The 18,141-nt window shown below is 44.9% G+C and overlaps 1 protein-coding gene across 2 annotated transcripts in view; it reads right to left on the reverse strand.

Annotated features, from left to right (window-relative positions):
- Positions 1–11,078: 11,078 nt before the first annotated feature.
- The window catches only part of BFSP2 (beaded filament structural protein 2), a 53,716-nt gene continuing 46,653 nt past the window's right edge, over positions 11,079–18,141 (reverse strand). Inside the window, exons 5-7 of one of the 2 annotated variants that reach the window (XM_007516092.3) lie at positions 16,760–16,891; positions 15,079–15,299; positions 11,079–11,269 (exon numbers count right to left, since the gene is read on the reverse strand). In XM_007516092.3, the coding sequence (XP_007516154.2) occupies positions 11,266–11,269; positions 15,079–15,299; positions 16,760–16,891 (357 nt within the window). In that variant the 3' untranslated portion in view covers positions 11,079–11,265. The remainder of the gene's footprint in view (positions 11,270–15,078; positions 15,300–16,759; positions 16,892–18,141) is intronic. The other variant, XM_060204174.1, reaches the window with a different exon arrangement.

Below are 18,141 nucleotides of genomic sequence, written 5' to 3' on the forward strand. Positions count from 1 at the left end.
TACCTCCCCTTCCCCTCTCAATTTGTCTCTGTCCAATCAAATAAAATCAATTCACATTTAAAAAGAAGTATAATACAGACATATCATTTCAGACCCCCAAACACACAGAAGGCCAACACCACAGAAGGAAGGACTTTTACTGTCTTGTAGTATCTTCAGAGAGCCGAACACTGTTTTACAGTAGAAGGTTATCAAATATATGAAGAATAAATGCTAAAAATACAAAAGTCACATGGAAGTACCATATTAAAATACTGTTTCAACTTCAGGGTATAGTTTCCAGAAGCGAATTGTATTATAAGACTATGTGGAGTGAGTATTGTAATAAGGCCCATGAAGTTCTTCTAGCGTTTGCCCTTCTTCCGTAGCCAGTCAACAGCGTCAGGTTGAAAGCTGTCAGGAGCTGCTTGTTGCTGGCTTTGAAAGTGACTGGGATCCATGTGGATTCAGTCGGCTAGGAAGGATTGTCAGTTTCCCCAAGGAATGGGTACTCATGGGATGCACCACGAGAAGGTCGATCCAATGCATCCATGAAGTGATAACAGAAGAATAGACTGAAGAGAATATTGAAGAATAAAGGGGGCTGGCAAAACAGCTCACCTGGGTAGTGTACCATCTTTGCCATGTGCACAACCCAGGCTTGAGCCCCACCCCTACTGCAACTGGAAGAAACTTCAGAGCTGTAGTATCTCTCCCTTTCTGAAAAGGGAAAGGAAACTCCACAGTCTCTCATCTGTCAGAACATTAAGGGAATAATGTTCCATTATTATTTCATCCCATCTCTCTCTATCTGAAAAGTTGTCGTCCTAGAGCAGTGAAACCCTGGTGATGGCAGAAAGAAAGCTAAAGAAAGTTAGTGACAGACAGAAAGTTATGCCTGGAGACTTTTAACTATACCAGCTAGTCTCAGCAGGAACAATGGCAAGGGACACTGGCCTCCTCACATTGTCATGAGGGATGTGTCACAAAGTCTGGCACATAGCAGGTGTTCATTAAAAGTAGCTACATTAGTGACCCAGAAGGAGGTATAGTAGATAAAGCACTGGATTCTCAAGCACAAGGTCCTGAGTTCAATCCCCAGCATCGCATGTGCCAGAGTGAATTCATTCTACAAAACTAAATAATATGATTTTTTTTGATGTACAAAACTTATTTTTGATTAAAACACAAGATATTTGGGAACTTCCAGGAGGTGTGGTCAAGTAGTAACCAGGAACAGACCAGCTCTCCTCCCAAACAACACATAACTACAGCTATTGATCTTAACAAAATCAGCTCCAGCTGAGATGTGCACAGCCTCAGGTGGGTGCTTGCATTCGCAGCTGGGGTGAGAAGGGGCATGGGACTGAAGCCAAACACAGGAACTTAAGAGTTCTGGGCTGCACAGCATGCGGCCATTTTGCTGAAGCAAGATGTGCAGATGTTTCCAGGGGCCAGTGTTTCATATAGAACATAGATTAGCTAACATGCGCTTTAATCAGCAAGAGACTGAAGATATTTGGGATTCTTATGCTGTGATTTTTTTCTTTTTGCTAGGGACACAGAGAGTGAAAGAGACCACAACACTGAAGCTTCCTCCAATGCAGTTGAGCTCAAATCTTGTTCAGGCACATGGCAAAGCAGCAAAGTGAGCTATCTTGCTGGCCCACTGCGATGTTTCTAAGATTGCATCCATCAAATGCAATAAATATATAAAAGGAAGAAGCCTTGACAGACAGGGCTAGGAGGACTAGTGCACTTGGGATGAGCAAGTTGATATATTATTTTTTAGATTAAAAATTTTTAAATTGGTTATTTAATAATGATTGACAAGCTTGTAAGATAACAGGGGTACAATTCCATACAATTCCCACCACCAGAGTTCCATGTCCCATCCCCTCCATTAGAAGCTTCCTTATTCTTTATCCCTCTGGGAGTATGGACCAACATTCTTTACGGGGTGCAGAAAAGTAGAAAATCTGGCTTCTGCAATTGCTTCCGCTGAACATGGACTTTGGTAGGTGGATTCATACCCCCCAGCCTGTTTCTATCTTTCCCTAGTGGGACAGGGCTCTGGGGTGGTGGGGTTCTAGGACCCATTGGTGAGGTCGTCGAGCAGGTTGATTTGTATACTCTCCATGCACAGGCCTTGTTCTCTTCTTCCTGCACATGTTCATGTCCAGCACTCTGGCTGCTTCTGGGTGTGGGAGCCTTGGTCTTAGGCTGCTTTGCTACATCATTTGCTAGTGGACCCACCAAACAAAGGCTGCAGCGGCGGTGCATCACGGGCCCTCCAGTGCTGGGACCACTTACTTTTCAAATGAACTAAACATTCTTTTTTATTATTTATTATGGTTATTTTGTTTATTTATTGTCTCCAGGGTTATTGTTGGGGCTTGGTGCCTGTACCTGTACTACAAATCCACTGCTCCTGTGGCCACTTTTTAGATTTTTTTTTTGGATAGGACAGAGAGAAATTGAGAGTTGGAGGGGGAGATACAGAGGGAAAGAGACACTGCAGACTGGCTTCACCACCTGTGAAGTGACACCCCTGCAGGTGAGGAGCCAGGGCTCCAACTGGGATCCTTGAGCTTTGCACTATGTGCGCTTAACCTGGTGCCCTCCTCATGTGGCTCTTCCAAGTTCCTGCAAGGGGCCCTAGTCACAGATTCACATGAATAAATAAATAAATATATATATATATATATATACATATATATATTGCTAAATTTGTTAGAATAAAAGCTTTGTGTTTTTCTCTTCTGCCTCCTCTCTCCCTTCTTTCTCTTCCCCTTCCTCTTCTCCTCTTCCTCCTTCTGTTCTTTCTCTTTTCTTCTTATTTTATTTTATTTTATTTATTTTTCAGTAGTGAGAGAGAGAGAGACCACAGCACTGAAACTTCCTTCAATGTGGTGGGGTCAGGGCTCAACCCGGATGTGTTCTTTTTCTTAAAGATGGCGCTAAATTGTATAAGCTCTGGGCTCTGTCAAGGAATTCACAATAATATGAGACTACTTTAAGTTCTCTGAAGTTTTTCTGGCCTGTACAAATAGCACCATAAATATGCATAAAAACCAACTTGGCATGGTCCGGGAGGTGGTGTAGTGCATAAAGCATTGGACTCTCAAGCATAAGGTCCTGAGTTCAATACCCGGTAGTACATGTACCAGAGTAATGTCTGCCTGTTTCTCTCTCTCTCTCTTTCTACCTATCTTCTTCATGAATAAATAAAATGTTAAAAAAAAGAAAAATGAAGTCCGGCAGTAGCGCAGCAGGTTAAGTGCACATGGCGCAAAGCGCAAGGATCGGTTCGAGCCCCTGGCTCCTCAGCTGCAGGGAAATCGCTTCATAGGTGGTGAAGCAGGTCTGCAGGTGTCTCTCTGTCTCTCCCCCTCTCTGTCTTCCCCTCCTCTCTCCATTTCTCTCTGTCCTATCCAACAACAATGACATCAATAACTACAACAACAATAAAAACAACAACAATAAAAACAACAACAAGGGCAACAAAAAGGGAAAATAAATATAAATAAATATAAAAATTTTAAAAAAAGAACCAACTTGGGTGGCCGGGTGGTGGCTCACCTACTAGAGCACACAGGTTATCATACATGAGAATCTGGGTTCAAGTACCTGCTCCCTACCTACAAGGGGAAAGCTTCACGAATGGTGGAGCAATGTTACAAGTGTCTTTCATTCTCTCTCTCTCTCTCTCTCTCTCATCTCCCACCTTCTTTCAAAGAAAAGAAGTGTGGAGTTTTCATGTAGGCATGGAACCCCAGCAATAAAAACCAAAACAGAACTAACTTGTTTGTCCAATGATTGGGAAGATACTTCCTCTTTCTCTTCACCCAAAGGCAACTCTGAATCATGCAACTTCTCTTGCAGCCCGCTCTGCATTTTCCTTGTTATCTCTTTCCCACCGCACTCTCATTTACGCCTTAGTGTCTCGACTTTATCTGGGATCTCCTAGTACACTTCTGTTTGGAATGGTGTTATCTCTTAGTCATACATCCAGTAATGGTGTATCGTGTAATCAGTGATGTCTCAGCTTCCATGAACATAGTACATATTAGGACTCTGGTTGTCTCTAATTGAGACCATTAGGCTGGTTTAAGGAAGCCTTCTACACTGCCCCTGAGAGGTCTTTACTGTAGTCTGGGGAGGTTTGCCTTCCTGGCAGTTTCTTTTTTCCTTCTCCTTTCTTGTCTTTCTCTTTATTTTTTTATTTTTAATTAAAAAAATTTTTTTACTATCTTTTATTTATTGGATAGATACAGCCAGAAATCGAGAGGGAAGGGAGGGGTAGAGATAGCGAGAGACAGAGAGACACCTGCAGCCCTGCTTCACCACTTGCAAAGCTTTCCCCCTGCAGGTGGGGACTGGAGGCTTGAACCCAGGTCCTTGCACATTGTAACATGTGTGCTCAACCAGGTGTGCCACCACCTGGCCCCATCTCTCTCTTTTTTTTTTTTAATTAATTATTTATTTATTATTGGATAGAGCCAGAGAGAAATGGAGAAGGGAAGGGGAGATGGAGAGGGAGAGAGAGACCTGCAGCCCTGCTTTACTACTTGTGAAGCTTTCCCCCTGCCGGTGGGGACCAGGGGCTTAAACCTGGGTCCTTGTGCACTGTAATGTGAGTGCTTGACCAGGTGTGCCACTGCCTGGCCCACTTCTTTCTCCTTTTTTCTTTCCTTCTTTCTTTCTTTCTTTCTTTCTTTCTTTCTTTCTTTCTTTCTTTCTTCCTTCCTTCCTTCCTTCCTTCCTTCCTTCCTTCCTTCCTCTCATAGTGATTGGAGCCAGGTTGAGTGTACATTACTAAACGCAAGGACCTGATTCCCACCTGCAGAAGGGGAAACAATGAAGCAGGGCTGCAGGTACCTCCTTTTCTCTTTCCCTTTCTACCTCTCCTCCCTCTCTCAATTTCTCTCTTATCAAATAAAAATATTAAAAACGGAATAAATATAGTGACGGGGGCGGGGGCGGGACGCAGCACTGAAGCTCCCCCTGTGTGGAGTGGGCCAGGTTCAAACCCGGGGTGTGCATACCGCCAAGCAGCACACTATCCAAGGCCCAGCTGTTTCCCTGGCCTACCTCCTGGCAGTTTCTTAAAGCTCAGAGAGTGTGTGGGGACCATTGAAACAGAGACCTGATCATGTCCTCTGACTTGCATGGGACTGAGGAAAAATGCATGAATCCATCCCAGACATGGGGCTCATATCTAAGGAACTGAAATCACTGGGGTGATTCTGAGTGAAACTAGACTAGGAAAAGGCCCAGAAGGGACCTTAGAAAGAAAACCACCATGAGGAAGAGGCAAAACTAACTTTCAATGCTATTTCATTTTAACTAATGGAAAATTTAATTTTAAAATTGAAGTGCTTGAGAATATTTCTCCTAAAAAAACACAAGACGAATTTGAGGTGCGTGTTTTTCAAAAGTCATCTCTAAATTTAGAGTTGATTTTCAATCTTTGCAATACTTCCTTATATATGATGATGTTAAAATATTGAATGCATACGAGTGATAGTGAATTGACTTAATTTGGACAGGGGTGGCTTTGAAACTGAGAGGCTTTTGCTTCAATGCCAAATGAGCTGTTAAAAAAAAAAAAAAAACCAGTCCTGTCAGTATAGTTATTAACATCAAAGGGCAGCAATCCTTGGATCTTTAGTTCTGTCACTGGAAAACTTTTAAGGATGCTTGGATCCTGGGGTATGTGAGGCTATTTTTTCAACTATAAACTGTTTGAAATATGAATACAGATCAGGTATTTCTGATGAAAACTGAATACACAAATGAAGCCACATGCCAGATTTGAAGACTTAGTACTAAAAACAAAACTATCAAATATCTCAATAATTTAAAAACATTGATTATACACTGAAATGATAGATATTTTAGATACATAAAAATTACTAAAATTAATTTTATGGAGTCAGATGATGGTACACTGGGTAGAGTGCACAGGACCCATGTTCAAGGAGGTGTCTCTCCTTCTGCCTCTCTCCCTCTCTCTCTCACTCTCTGTCAGAAACAGAGAGTGAGAGAGAGATGGATGTTGGGAAAAGATCACTGGGAGTTGTGGAGTTGAAGTGCAGGCACTGAGCCCCAGTAATAACTCTTGTGAGGAAAAAAATTAGTTTCTCTCTGTCTCTATAAGAAAAAAATTAAATTAAAAAAAAGGAAGGAAGGAAGGAAGGAAAGAAGGAAGAAAAATGAAAGAGAGAGAGAGAGAGACCTGGGCATTAGTAGTTGCTACAGGGCATTATAGATGATAACCAAGGGGCAGGGTTGGGGCGGGGTGGTGCCCTTAGCTAAACACACATATCACCATGCAGGAGGAGTAGGGTTTGAGCACTTGCTCTGCACCTCCAAGGGAGTTGCTTCATGAGCTGTGAAGCTCCCTCTCTATCTCCCCCTCCTTTATCTCTCTCTCTCTCTCTATCTCCCCTCCCCTCTCTCTCTGTGCTGTCAAATAAAGACAAAATAGAAAGAAAAAAAAAGTGGAAAAAATGGCCACCAGGAACCGTGGGTTCACAGTGTAGACACCAAGCCCCAGTGATAACCCTTGCTACAATAAAAACCAAATAAATAAAAATCAAAATAAAAAAGGGATAATAACTTGGGAGCCGGGTGGTAGCGTAGCGGGTTAAGCGCAGGTGGCGCTAAGCGCAAGGACCGGCATGAGGATCCCGGTTCGAGCCCCCGGCTCCCCACCTGTAGGAGAGTCGCTTCACAGGCGGTGAAGCAGGTCTGCAGGTGTCTGTCTTTCTCTCCTCCTCTCTGTCTTCCTCTCCTCTCTCCATTTCTCTCTGTCCTATCCAACAACGACGACATCAACTACAACAACAATAAAAAAAAAAAAAAAGACACCAAGGACAACAAAAGGGAAGATAAATAAATAAAATTACAAAAAAAAAAAAAAGGGATAATAACCAAGGTGAGAGTTACAGACCTTACTGCAAAAGTTGTCACTATAAGTCAGAAATGTGCCAGCAGTCTCGCTGGGTGTATATGCCAAATCTTGGATCAAGGCCAACAGTGCCACCTGCCCAAGAGACAGAGCCCCTCTGGGCTCTGGTTGGCATCCACAGGAAGCTGGTCTCTGATCTGCTTTGGCACAGACGCTCCATCCCTGCCACCACCACACACAGCAGCCTCTCCTGCCACCTGCCACCGACCAGCTGCCAGCAGCAATTGTACCGGATGCTGAGAGACAAGGCGAGTGGAATCAGGCCCTGGTGGAGGAGTCAGGGGGCCCAGCAGGGCCCTTGCTTCCTCGTTAATGAAGCCTCGTTAGGAACAGCAAGAACCCTGGGTTGAGAACTGCCTGGCCCTCCCCGCCAAAAGCTGATTAAGTCTGACTTACTGACTCAGAACAGCTGCTTTTAGAGGCTCTGGAGCCGAGGAGACACAAGGATTCTGGTAGAAGTCCTTCCCAGGGCAGAAACTGGGTACCCAGATCCTCAAAAACAAAAAGTGTGACTCTCCTGTGAGAATGTCATACATCAGAAAAGGGAACAGCAACAAATGCTGGAGAGGTTGTGGGGACAAAGGGACCCTCCTGCACTGCTGGTGGGAATGTAAATTGCTCCAACCTCTGTGGAGAGCAGTCTGGAGAACTCTCAGAAGGCTAGAAATGGACCTGCCCTATGACCCTGCAATTCCTCTCCTGGGGATATATCCTAAGGAACCCAACACATCCATCCAAAAAGATCTGTGTACACCTATGTTCTTGGCAGCACAATTTGTAATAGCCAAAACCTGGAAGCAACCCAGGTATCCAACAACAGATGAGTGGCTGAGCAAGTTGTGGTCTATATACACAATGGAATACTACTCAGCTATTAAAAATGGTGACTTCACCATTTTTAGCCAATCTTGGATGGAGCTTGAAGAAGTCATGTTAAGTAAGGTAAGTCAGAAACACAAGGATGAATATGAGAAGATCTCACTCACAGGGAGAAGTTGAAAAACAAGATCAGAAGGGAAAACACTAAGGAGAACTTGCACTGGAGTTGGAGTATTGCACCAAAGGAAAAGACTCTGGGGTGGCATGGGGGGCGGGGTTCAGGTCCTGGAACAGGATGACAGAGAAGAACCTAGTGGGGGTTGTATTGTTATGTGGAAAACTGGAAAATGTTATGCATGTACAAACTACTGCATTTTACTGTTGACTGTAAACCATTAATCCCCCAATATGATTTTTAAAAAATGTGTGACTGTACAGAGGCAAGAGGACACCCCCCCCCTTTTTTTTGATGTCTGGCCTTTCTGGGCTCACAGATGTGCTCAGGTCAAGGATGCGTGTCTCAGCTGGGGGCAAAACATAGTAGAAAGAAAGAAAAGAAAGAGACTTCTGTGCACAGTGCCTCCAACACAGCTGGACCAGCTGGACATTCTGCTTCGGAGGTGGGGGGAGTTTTGTCCCCAGGGGTCCAATCACAGGCAGCCTCAGCCTGCATAGCAACAGAGGAGATGCATGCTTTGCAGAGGTGTGCCACCAGGGATGGGGGTGGGGAGGTGACTTGCCTACGGCAGACAACAAAGAATTGTGTGGGGCTGTCACAAAAAGCAAAGCACGTGGCTGTTCTGTCCACCGGTTTAAGATCACCATTCCTTTCATCCTGGAAACTGGGAAGGAAAACCAGCTGGAGTGATTTCTACTGAGAGACCCTGGTGTTTTCCACCTTGCTTCTCTTTGAAGCTTTCTTAAAGGGTTGATAAAGGGGCTGGGGAGACAGCGTATGGTTCTGCAGAAGGCTTTCATGGCTGAGGCTCTGAGGCCCCACCAACATCACCATCAGCCAGAGCTGAGCAGAGCTCTGCTTCTCTCTCTCTCTCTCTCTCTCTCTCTCTCTCTCATTAAATGACTGAACTCCAATTCCATCAGGACCTGCAGAGAGAAGAGGAAAAAAGTAGTAATAGGTGTGTGACTTAGAAAGAAAGAGAAGGTAGGACCATATATATATTTATTTATATATTTATAGAAGTAATAGTCAACCCATATTTGTGATCTTGGAAGAACTCTTGTAGTTTCCAATGGAAGGAATGGAGACACAGAACTCTGGTGGTGGGAATGATATGGAATTATATCCATGTTATCTTATAATTTTGTACATCAATATTAAATCACTAATAAAAATAAAATATTAAAAAAGGTCACTAATTTTTTGTTTGTTAGTTTTTATTTTTTGGTTTTTTGCCTCTAGGGTTATTGCTGGGCTCAGTGCCTGCACTACAAATCCACTGCTCCTGGAGGTCATTTTTCCCCTTTTGTTGCCCTTGTTGTTTATCGTTGCTGTTGTTGTATTATTATTGTTGTTGTCATTGCTGTCACTGTTGTTGGATAGGACAGAGAGAAATGGAGAGAGGAAGGGAAGACAGAGAAGAGGAGAGAAAGACACCTGTGAAGCGACTCCCCTGCTGGTGGAGAGCCGGGGGCTCGAACCAGGATCCTTCCGCCAGTCCTTGCACTTCACGCCATGTGCGCTTAATCCACTGTGCTACCGCCCGGCCCCCAGAAAGGTCACTAATTTTCTTGTTTAGATCTTCCTCTGGCTTTGGAAGCCCAGGAACTAACCTTCTCTCTCCCTCTCTCTCTCTCTCTCTGTGTGTGTGTGTGTCCCCAGATGTGCCCAGATTAGACACCTCCCCTCATCTGTGTGGACAGTTCAGTCTGCCATTCTCTGCAGCAGGTGAACAGACAGAAGCTTGAAGGAAGAACAAAGACACCTAAGCTGGACTTTTTTTTGGGGGGTGCATGTGTGTGGTGTGGGACGCTGTGGTGGGACACAGGTGGCAGTTTCGATTTTAATCAGAGGGCAAGGGAGTCTTTCCTGGGTCGATGACAGGTGTAGGAACTATCTGTGGCTGGTCTGGGCCCTCAGAGGGCTGGAGAAAGGGCCCTGGCAAGAAAATTCAGAGACTGTAAGTGGGGTAGGCAGCCACAGCCTAATTAATTCCTCCTGGACTTTAATACCTCTTTAAAGTGGTTCAGAGATCTTCCCTCCACAGCAGGGAGGTGTGCCTGCACAAAAGTACATGTGTAGTGTACACTGAAGATGCCTGTGGACTCATTGTGCTTGTAATTCTGATCATATGCCATGAAGGACCATGACAACCTCCTCTTTACCAGGAGTGTTAGTCTTGTCCCAGATGGTGCATGGTATGAGCACAAGCAGCACAATGTCTCCCATAAACCCAAGAGCAGCTGTCCCCTTGCAGAGCAAGGCTGATGGCATTGTTAAGAGGGCTGTTTGAGGAAAGACTCCTCTGGAACAAGGCCATTAGCAACCCCTCTCCCTGCACCCTGCAGGGAGCCTGGAAAAGGGGTCAGGCACATCCTGTACTATCACCCTTTCCACCTGGCTGCTGAGGCCATAAAATGCAGATGAATGCAGATCTGCGTAGAAAATGCTAAAGTTAATCCCCTCAGGGTCCTGCTTCAGCACCCCTGAATCCACTACACAAGACAGAAGACTGGGCAGTTTCCCCCCTTAAGTTCACCCCCCACTCCATATTGCTACCCACCTCTAAAAGCATGCATTTTCCCTTTTTAAAATTTTTTTCAATATTTGTTTATTGCCTTTTGTTGCCCTTGTTGTTTTATTGTTGTAGTTATTATTGATGTCGTTGTTGTTGGATAGGACAGAGAGAAATGGAGAGAGGAGGGGAAGACAGAGAGGGGGAGAGAAAGATAGACAACTGCAGACCTGCTTCACTGCTTGTGAAGGGACTCCCATGCAGGTGGGGAGCCAGGGGGCTCGAACTGGGATCCTTATGCAGATCCTTGCACTTTGCACCTCCTGTGCTTAACCCACTGCACTACCCCCAACTCCCTTTAAAAAAAATCCCTGCTTTGTTTCAATAAACACTCTCCCTGAAACATGGCTGACTCTCTTGTGATTTCTCCATGTAGATGTCAGTCTAGAACCCCACCAGTGGAGCTCAAAGGGGACCCCTGTGCTTTTTGTTTTGTTCCCTCTCCCCCCCCCATACAACATCATGCTCAAGGACACTTCCAGAAGCCATGAGAATGGCCAGGAAGGTAAAGTGATACCTGACCATCAGGGAGTTGAATAAGGTGGGCCACACACACAGATTTATTTGGAGAGGGAAGGGGAAATCACTCTATCTACAGCCGTTTTCAATTCAGCACAAGTGAGCTTAGTCAAGGAATTCAGCAGGGAATCAAGGAAGCTCAGGGGAAAGTGCCTCAAGGTAGAGCTGCTGGCCACTTGGTGAAGAAGACAGCATTTTCTTCCTGCAGAGAAGTTCCCATTAGCTGAAACAGAAACAAACATAAGCCAGATGTCAGCAAGAGAAGCAAACCTTAATAAGGTCACAGAAGTGGGCTGGAGCAATAGCATCATGGCTTTTTATTCAAAGACTTTCATACCTCAAGGCACCAAAAGTCCCAGGTTCAACCACCATAAGCCAGAGATGAGCAGTGCTATGACAACAAACAGCAAAGATATCACAGAAGCATCATTGAAAGGTGGGGTTCTCAATCTCTCTTCTTTCTTTCTTTCTTTCTTTCTTTCTTTCTTTCTTTCTTTCTTTCTTTCTTTCTTTCTTTCTTTCTTTCTTTTTAAACCACCAAGGTTAGGGCTGGGGCTCAGTGCCAGCACTTCAAATCCAAAGGTCCCAGTAGCCACTCCCCCTCCTTTCTATTTTATTTGACAGGGCAGAGAGAACTTGAGAGGGATGGGGGGACAGAGAGGGAGAGAGAGACAGAGACACACCGGTGGCACTTAACTTCACCACTTGTGAAGCTTCCTCTCTGCAGGAGGGGAGCAGGGCTTGAATCTGGGTCCTCAAGCTTGCTAATGTGCACTTAACCAGGTACTCCACAGACTGAACCCCTTCTTTCTCTTTTTAATTCTTTTTTTCCCCCATGTTATTGCTGGGGCTTGGTGTCTGCACTTCAAATCCACTGCTCCTAGTGGCTATTTTTTTTCCTTTTATTTGATAGGACAGAGAGAAACTGAGAGGAGAGATGGAAATAGAGATAGAGAAGGAGAGAGAAAGAGACACCTGCAGCCCAATATATGAAGCTTCTCCCCTGCAGATGGGGGTCTTTTTTCTTTTTACAGTATTTATTTGTGTGTTTAATTTATTTTTAAGTTGAGACAGAGAGGAAGAGAGACTACAGAACTGATGCTTCCTTCAGTGTGGTGGAGGCCAGGCCTGAGCCTGGGTCTTGTGCGTGGCAAAGCAGCTCATTCTCTCTCTTTTTTCTTTTTTCTCCCATCTGTATTTTATTTATTTATTAATATTTTACAAAATTACATGTCAACAGGGGTTTAAATTCACACCATTCCCACCACCAGGGTTCTGAAACTTCAGTCTCCCCACTGCAATCTACCTCAGTTCTCCTAAGGTTGTAGACATGGGCCAACCATCATCTCTACAACTATCTGTCTACACTTATACATAATTGCCCCCTTTTTCTTCCTGATCCAGTCCTCTCTTCCCCTCCAAGCCACTCATGACATTACTACCTCCACATGTCCCTCTCCTTTTCCTTCTTCCTCTGGGTGCTGATGGAGCTGGAGTTCAGAGTCCTCTTCTTCCTATCACTTCTCCCCAACTGGGAGTATGGATCAAAGTTGTTTTGGAGGAGCAGAAGATAGGAGTTCTGGCTCCTATCTCTATATTGCGTCTCCTATCTCCTATTGCGTCTCTGCTGGATATGGGCGTTGGCAGGTCTATCCATACCCCCCCCCCCCCCCCGCGCCTGTTTCTATCTTTCCCTAGTGGGCCAGAGCTCTGGAGAAAAGCAGCACATTATCCAGGTGAGCTATTTCACCAGCCCTAAAAGGCAGGGCTTTCTTGGAAAGAATGTGGCCTCCGGAACCAGACAGTCTGGGCTGCAATTCTTGCTCTGTAGTGATTAGCTGTGTGACCTTGGCAAGTGACTTTGGTTTTCTGAGGCTTTGTTTTCTGTACGAAAAAAAAAAAAATTGGTGCAGTCCTGCCAGGGTCTGAGAGAGAGATGAACAAGACCACATTGGCAATAGCAGACATTCGCTGAATGCGATGCTTCTACTCTCAGAGTAGTTTCAGCCTAACTGGCTACTTTGGGGGGTATGTGTTTAAACATATTTTATGTATTTATTCAGGTGCTTGTAGGCATCTGAAAAAAAGAAGTTGACTTTGTTAGGAACATCTAGTTTTTATAAACAACGAAATCAATCCAATCAAAATGCAGCTGTGAAGGAGCTGAGTGACAAATTTCCATCTGAAAGGAAGGAGAGGTTGTGTCCATACTGCTCTCTCACCTTGGGAAGAGCTGTTTCAAGGTGGGAGACCAGGGCTCCAATCTCAGCCTTGTGTGGTCCAGAGAAAATCCTCTTAGCAGTCCTCCCAAAGGCTGGGTTATATAATTACTAAATTACTGTTGTTTTTTCTTTTTCTTTTCTTTTCTTTCTTTTTTTTTTTTTTTTTTAACCAGAGCAGCATTTATTAGCTCTGGTTTATGGTGGTGCAGGTGATTGAGTCTGAGACTTCAAGGGCCTCAGGCCTGAGAGTCTCTGCATAACCATTATCTGTCGAATCCCCCCCCCCCCCCACTAAATTACTTCTTAAAGCTGACACTCTGTTCCTTATTCAATGTATGCTATAGAAGGGGAACTTGGAGGGGGAGAGGAAGGTATAGAATTTTGATTAAAAATCTAGGCTTGGATTTTCTTATAGATCTGGCAGGGAAACTAAGCTTCAAGATCTAGGCATCTGCTCCCTAAGTCCTTACCCACTTAAAAAAGTTTGCATATATGCATACATATGTATACATATATAAAGACACACATATATGCATATATATCTACAAGCACACTCATAAATATGCATATGTATAGAACAAACAAATATACCCATATGGATATACATGCACAGTCACATATATACATATGTACTGGCATGTGCAGGCATACAAATATCATTTCTGACCTCTGTTTTTTTCCAGCCAGACTTATCACTGGGGTTCCATGGCCATATAGTTCCACAGCTCCTGGTGGACTATTTCTCTCTCTGATAGAGACAGAGAGACAGAGAGAAAGTGAAATGACACTACAGCACTACAGTGTGGTGGAGGTCAGGCTTGAAGCTGTGAGGTACACACGGCAAAACAGCACATTTTGCAAGTAAGCTATTTCACTGGCTCCTCTCTCTCTGTTTTATTATATTTTTAAAATTTTAGATAAAGGTGGGAGGGTGGGGGTACCATAGTACTGCTTCACTACTCGTGAAATTTCTCCCTTGCATGGTATTCCCATGACCTCAGGCTCAAACCCTACTCCTTGGGCATGATATAGTGTGCACTCTATTGGGCGAGACATCTCTAGACCACCCCCAACATTTAAAAAACACTTAATTTTAATGAGTGTGATGCAGAGACATACAGAAGTAGAGATAGAGATAGAGACTGAATAGAGATAGAGACTGCTCAGCTCTGGATTATGGTAGTGCAGGGGATTGAACTTGGGGTTTCAGAGCCCCAGGCATGAAAGTCTTTTGCATAGTCATTATACTATCCCCCTAGCCATTTATTTATTTATTTATTTATTTATTTATTTATGAGACAGAAACTATAAGGAAAGGGGGAGCTAAAGAGAGACACCTGTAGCCCTGCTTCATCACTTATGAAGCTTTCCCCCTGCAGGTGGAGACGGGGCTTGAATCAGGTCCTTGCACATGAATGTGTGTACTCTACCAGCTGTGCCACCACCTGGCCCTGTCCACTTTTAAAATTAATTATTATTACCAGAGAACTAATCAACTCTGGCTTATGGTAGTGTGGAGGATTGAACCTGCTCTGAGCGTCAGGAATGAAAGTCTGTTTGCATAACCATATGCTGTCTCCATCAACCTTTTTTTTTTCTTACGAGAGGGGAAGAATGGTCAGGGTGTTCCATTACATGCAGTGCCAGGGATCGAACCTTGGGCCTCACACATGTGAGACCTGAGCTCTATCCTCGAAGCTAACTCCCCAGCCACTTCTAGTTTAGTTTAATTTCTTCTGTGGTGTTTAAAACGAACTGTTTACACCCACGAGTGTAAGGATCCCCTTTGCAGCAAAGGAGGGGAGGGTACCAGCTCTCCTCGCGGTCCAGCAGGGCGTGGCAGGCCTCCACGTCCTTCTGCAGCTGGCCCTTGTGTGCCAGCAGGAGCTCGCGCATGCGCTGCTGCTGCTCAGCCTCGGCGCGCATCTCGCGGAGTTCAGCCTCCAGCCTGCCCACCACCGCGCCCAGGTTCTGCAGTTCCAGGTCGTGCCAGTGGGTGGCGTCGTGCAAGGTGTTCTCCAGTCCTCGTTTCTGCAAAAGAGTGGAAGCAATCCCAGCTCCCGGCAGGGCCCGCGGCAAGTGCAGGGGAAGGGCCAGCTTGACCCTGGCCTTTCCTGTTCTCCCTCCTCAGGAGCCAGACTTTAGTCTAATTCTCAGATCCTCATGGTGGGGGTGGGATGAGGAAGTAAGGCAAGCAAGGGTTAACTTTTAAAGAGAAAAGCAAGGTTTAACTTTTTATTTTATTTTATTTTTTTATTAGCGATTTAATATTGATTTACAGAATTGCAAGATAATAAGGGAATAATCCCATAAAGTTCCCACCACCAGAATTCTGTGGCCCATTCCCTCCATTGGTAACTGCAGTAGTTCTTCCAAGGTCACCGATATGGGCTGATTCTACAACTATCTATCTATATCTCTGTAGATATATATTTTCCATTTTTTCAATGGTCCTACCTTCACTTCCTTTCTAATTCACCCCTACACCTATTACTACTTCCAAGTGTCCCCCCCCCGCCCCCCCCGACTCACTTCTCTCTCAGCTAAATGAAACTGTGCCTGGCTTCCTCTGCTGTTTTCCAGATTCATTTCCTTTTCACTGATGGTATAAAAACAAGCTTCCTGGTGACAAACACTTTTGGTTCTGGTGGAATGGGGGTGTAAAGCCCTCTCGCTTAATTCCCTTATCATTTGCCCCTCTGGGAATATGAAGCAAAGTTCTTTCTTTCTTTCTCTCTTTCTTTATTGCCTTTTGTTGCCCTTGTTTTTTTTAATTATTGTAGTTATTACTGATATCATCGTTGTTTGACAGGACAGAGAGAAATGGAGAGAGATGGGGAAGACAGAGAGAGGGAGAGAAAGAGAGACACCTGCAGACCTGCTTTACCGCCTGTGAAGCGACTCTCCTGCAGGTGGGAAGCCGGGGGCTCAAGCCGGGATCCTTAAGGTGGTCCTTGCACTTTGCCCCACCTGCGCTTAACCCGCTGTGCTACCGCCCAATTCCCAGGAGCAAAGTTCTTTTTGGGTTGCAGAAGGGGAGAGTTCTGGCTGGTTAGCTTTTTAGTATTTTTTGTTGTTGTTGTCGTTTGTTTGTTTTAAGCAATTGGTGACAATCTTCCCCCCTCCTCCCAGCATAAACAGGGCTTTCTACTGCTGTCATCAAAGTGGCCTCGGTTGGTGACCTTAGAATCTGCTACTTCTGTTCTAGAGTCTGCTGATAACCCAAACAAAGTGTACTTTCTGTATCTTCAAAAGAAAAAGTCATCTGTTAAACTTGTTGCTGTGAGTTGCTATGGGAAAGCTGATAACTGGATAAAAGGACAAGTGCCACTGTGCTCAGGGAACAGTCTTCCGTAGTCTGGCTGGGTTTGCAGAATAATAAACACTTCCTGCCTCAGTGTGCCCTGTCTCTCTGCCTGAGAATCTGATAACAGAAGGAAGAAAGGAGAGAGAGGCAGGACAGGGCATGGGCCAAACACCGGTCCACTTACCAGGGCCTGCAAGGATTCAGTCTCAGCCTGGAGGTTTTGCACTTGGCAGGAAGCATGGTGCAGGTCTACCCGGAGCGCAGCGGCCAGCTTCTCTTCCTGGGTGGGGGCCTCACGGACTGCCTCGGCCTGCTGCTGTGGAGAGGCAGGACTCAGCGAGGGACCCCTGGGGAGCCTGGGCACAGCGTGCCTGCCTGCCCACACCTTCCACAGCACCAGATGGAAAGCCTCACCAACTTACCAACACTGATGTAGCTTGAATACACGATGCTTGCAGATAGTCAAATTCTAAAGAGGTTTCTTTTAAATTTATTTTTATTTATTGCTTTAACTTCATTTTATTTGATAGGACAGTGAGACATTTAGAGGGAAGAGGGAAATAGGGATGGAGAGAGACAGAGAGACACCTAGTTTTAGCACTGCACCACTTTTCAGCCTGACAAGTGTGTTCTTTTTTTCTTTTCTACCAATAATCTACCAGGATTACTGATGGGACTCAGTACTTGCACAATTACACCATTCCCAACAGCCATTTTTTTCTTTCTCCCTCTCTCTCTCTCTCTCTCATTCACTTCTCCTCCTCATCCTCCTCCTCCTCCTCCTCCTCCTTCTTCTTCTTCTCCTTCTTTTTTGGTAGAGGTGAGAGGAGAGAGGGAGAGAGTGGGAGAGAGAGAGATAGAGAGTGAGAGAGAGTGAGAGAGAGTGAGAGAGAGAGAGAGAGAGAAGGAACACCTGCAGCACTGATTCATCTCTTGTGAAGCTTTCCCTCAGCAGGTGGTAGACTGGAGGCCTGAACCCAGGGCCTTGCATGTGTGTGTTCTACAGAGTGAGCTACCACCTGGCCCCGTGTGTTCTTTTTAATAGCTGCACAGAATTGCTTCATTTAAAAGTACTGTAATTAGTATTTGGAAGCCCCCACTGATGGACACTGCTTCTCTCCAGTTTTTGTCCATTACAAACAGCTGAGCAAAGAATAACTTAACATAGCAGCCTTTTTTTCTCCACACCTGGGAAAAAGTGAAGAAGAAAAGAAAAGAAAGAAAAAAAAAAGCAACTGAAGGCTAGAGATTTACATAATAGTTATGCAAAAAAACTCTCATGCCTGAAGTCCCAGGTTCAGTCCCCAGCACCCCTCTAAGCCACAGCTGAGCAGTGATTGTGGGAGGTGTGTGTGTGTGGGGGGAATGCAATAAAAATGGTAACCCCAATGTGGAAAACAGAGAAATGTTAAGCATGTACAAACTATTGTATTCAATGTGTGTGTGTGTGTGTGTGTGTTTTTAGGGGGTGAAATTCTGCAGTGAAACTGCCAAGTCAGAAAGGCACACATTTGTAGTCTGGACAAATGATGCCAGCTCACTCTGCAGAGAGCCTGCAACCCCTGT

This window comes from Erinaceus europaeus, chromosome 1 (assembly GCF_950295315.1).
Source record: "Erinaceus europaeus chromosome 1, mEriEur2.1, whole genome shotgun sequence".
NCBI classification, from domain to species: domain Eukaryota; kingdom Metazoa; phylum Chordata; class Mammalia; order Eulipotyphla; family Erinaceidae; genus Erinaceus; species Erinaceus europaeus.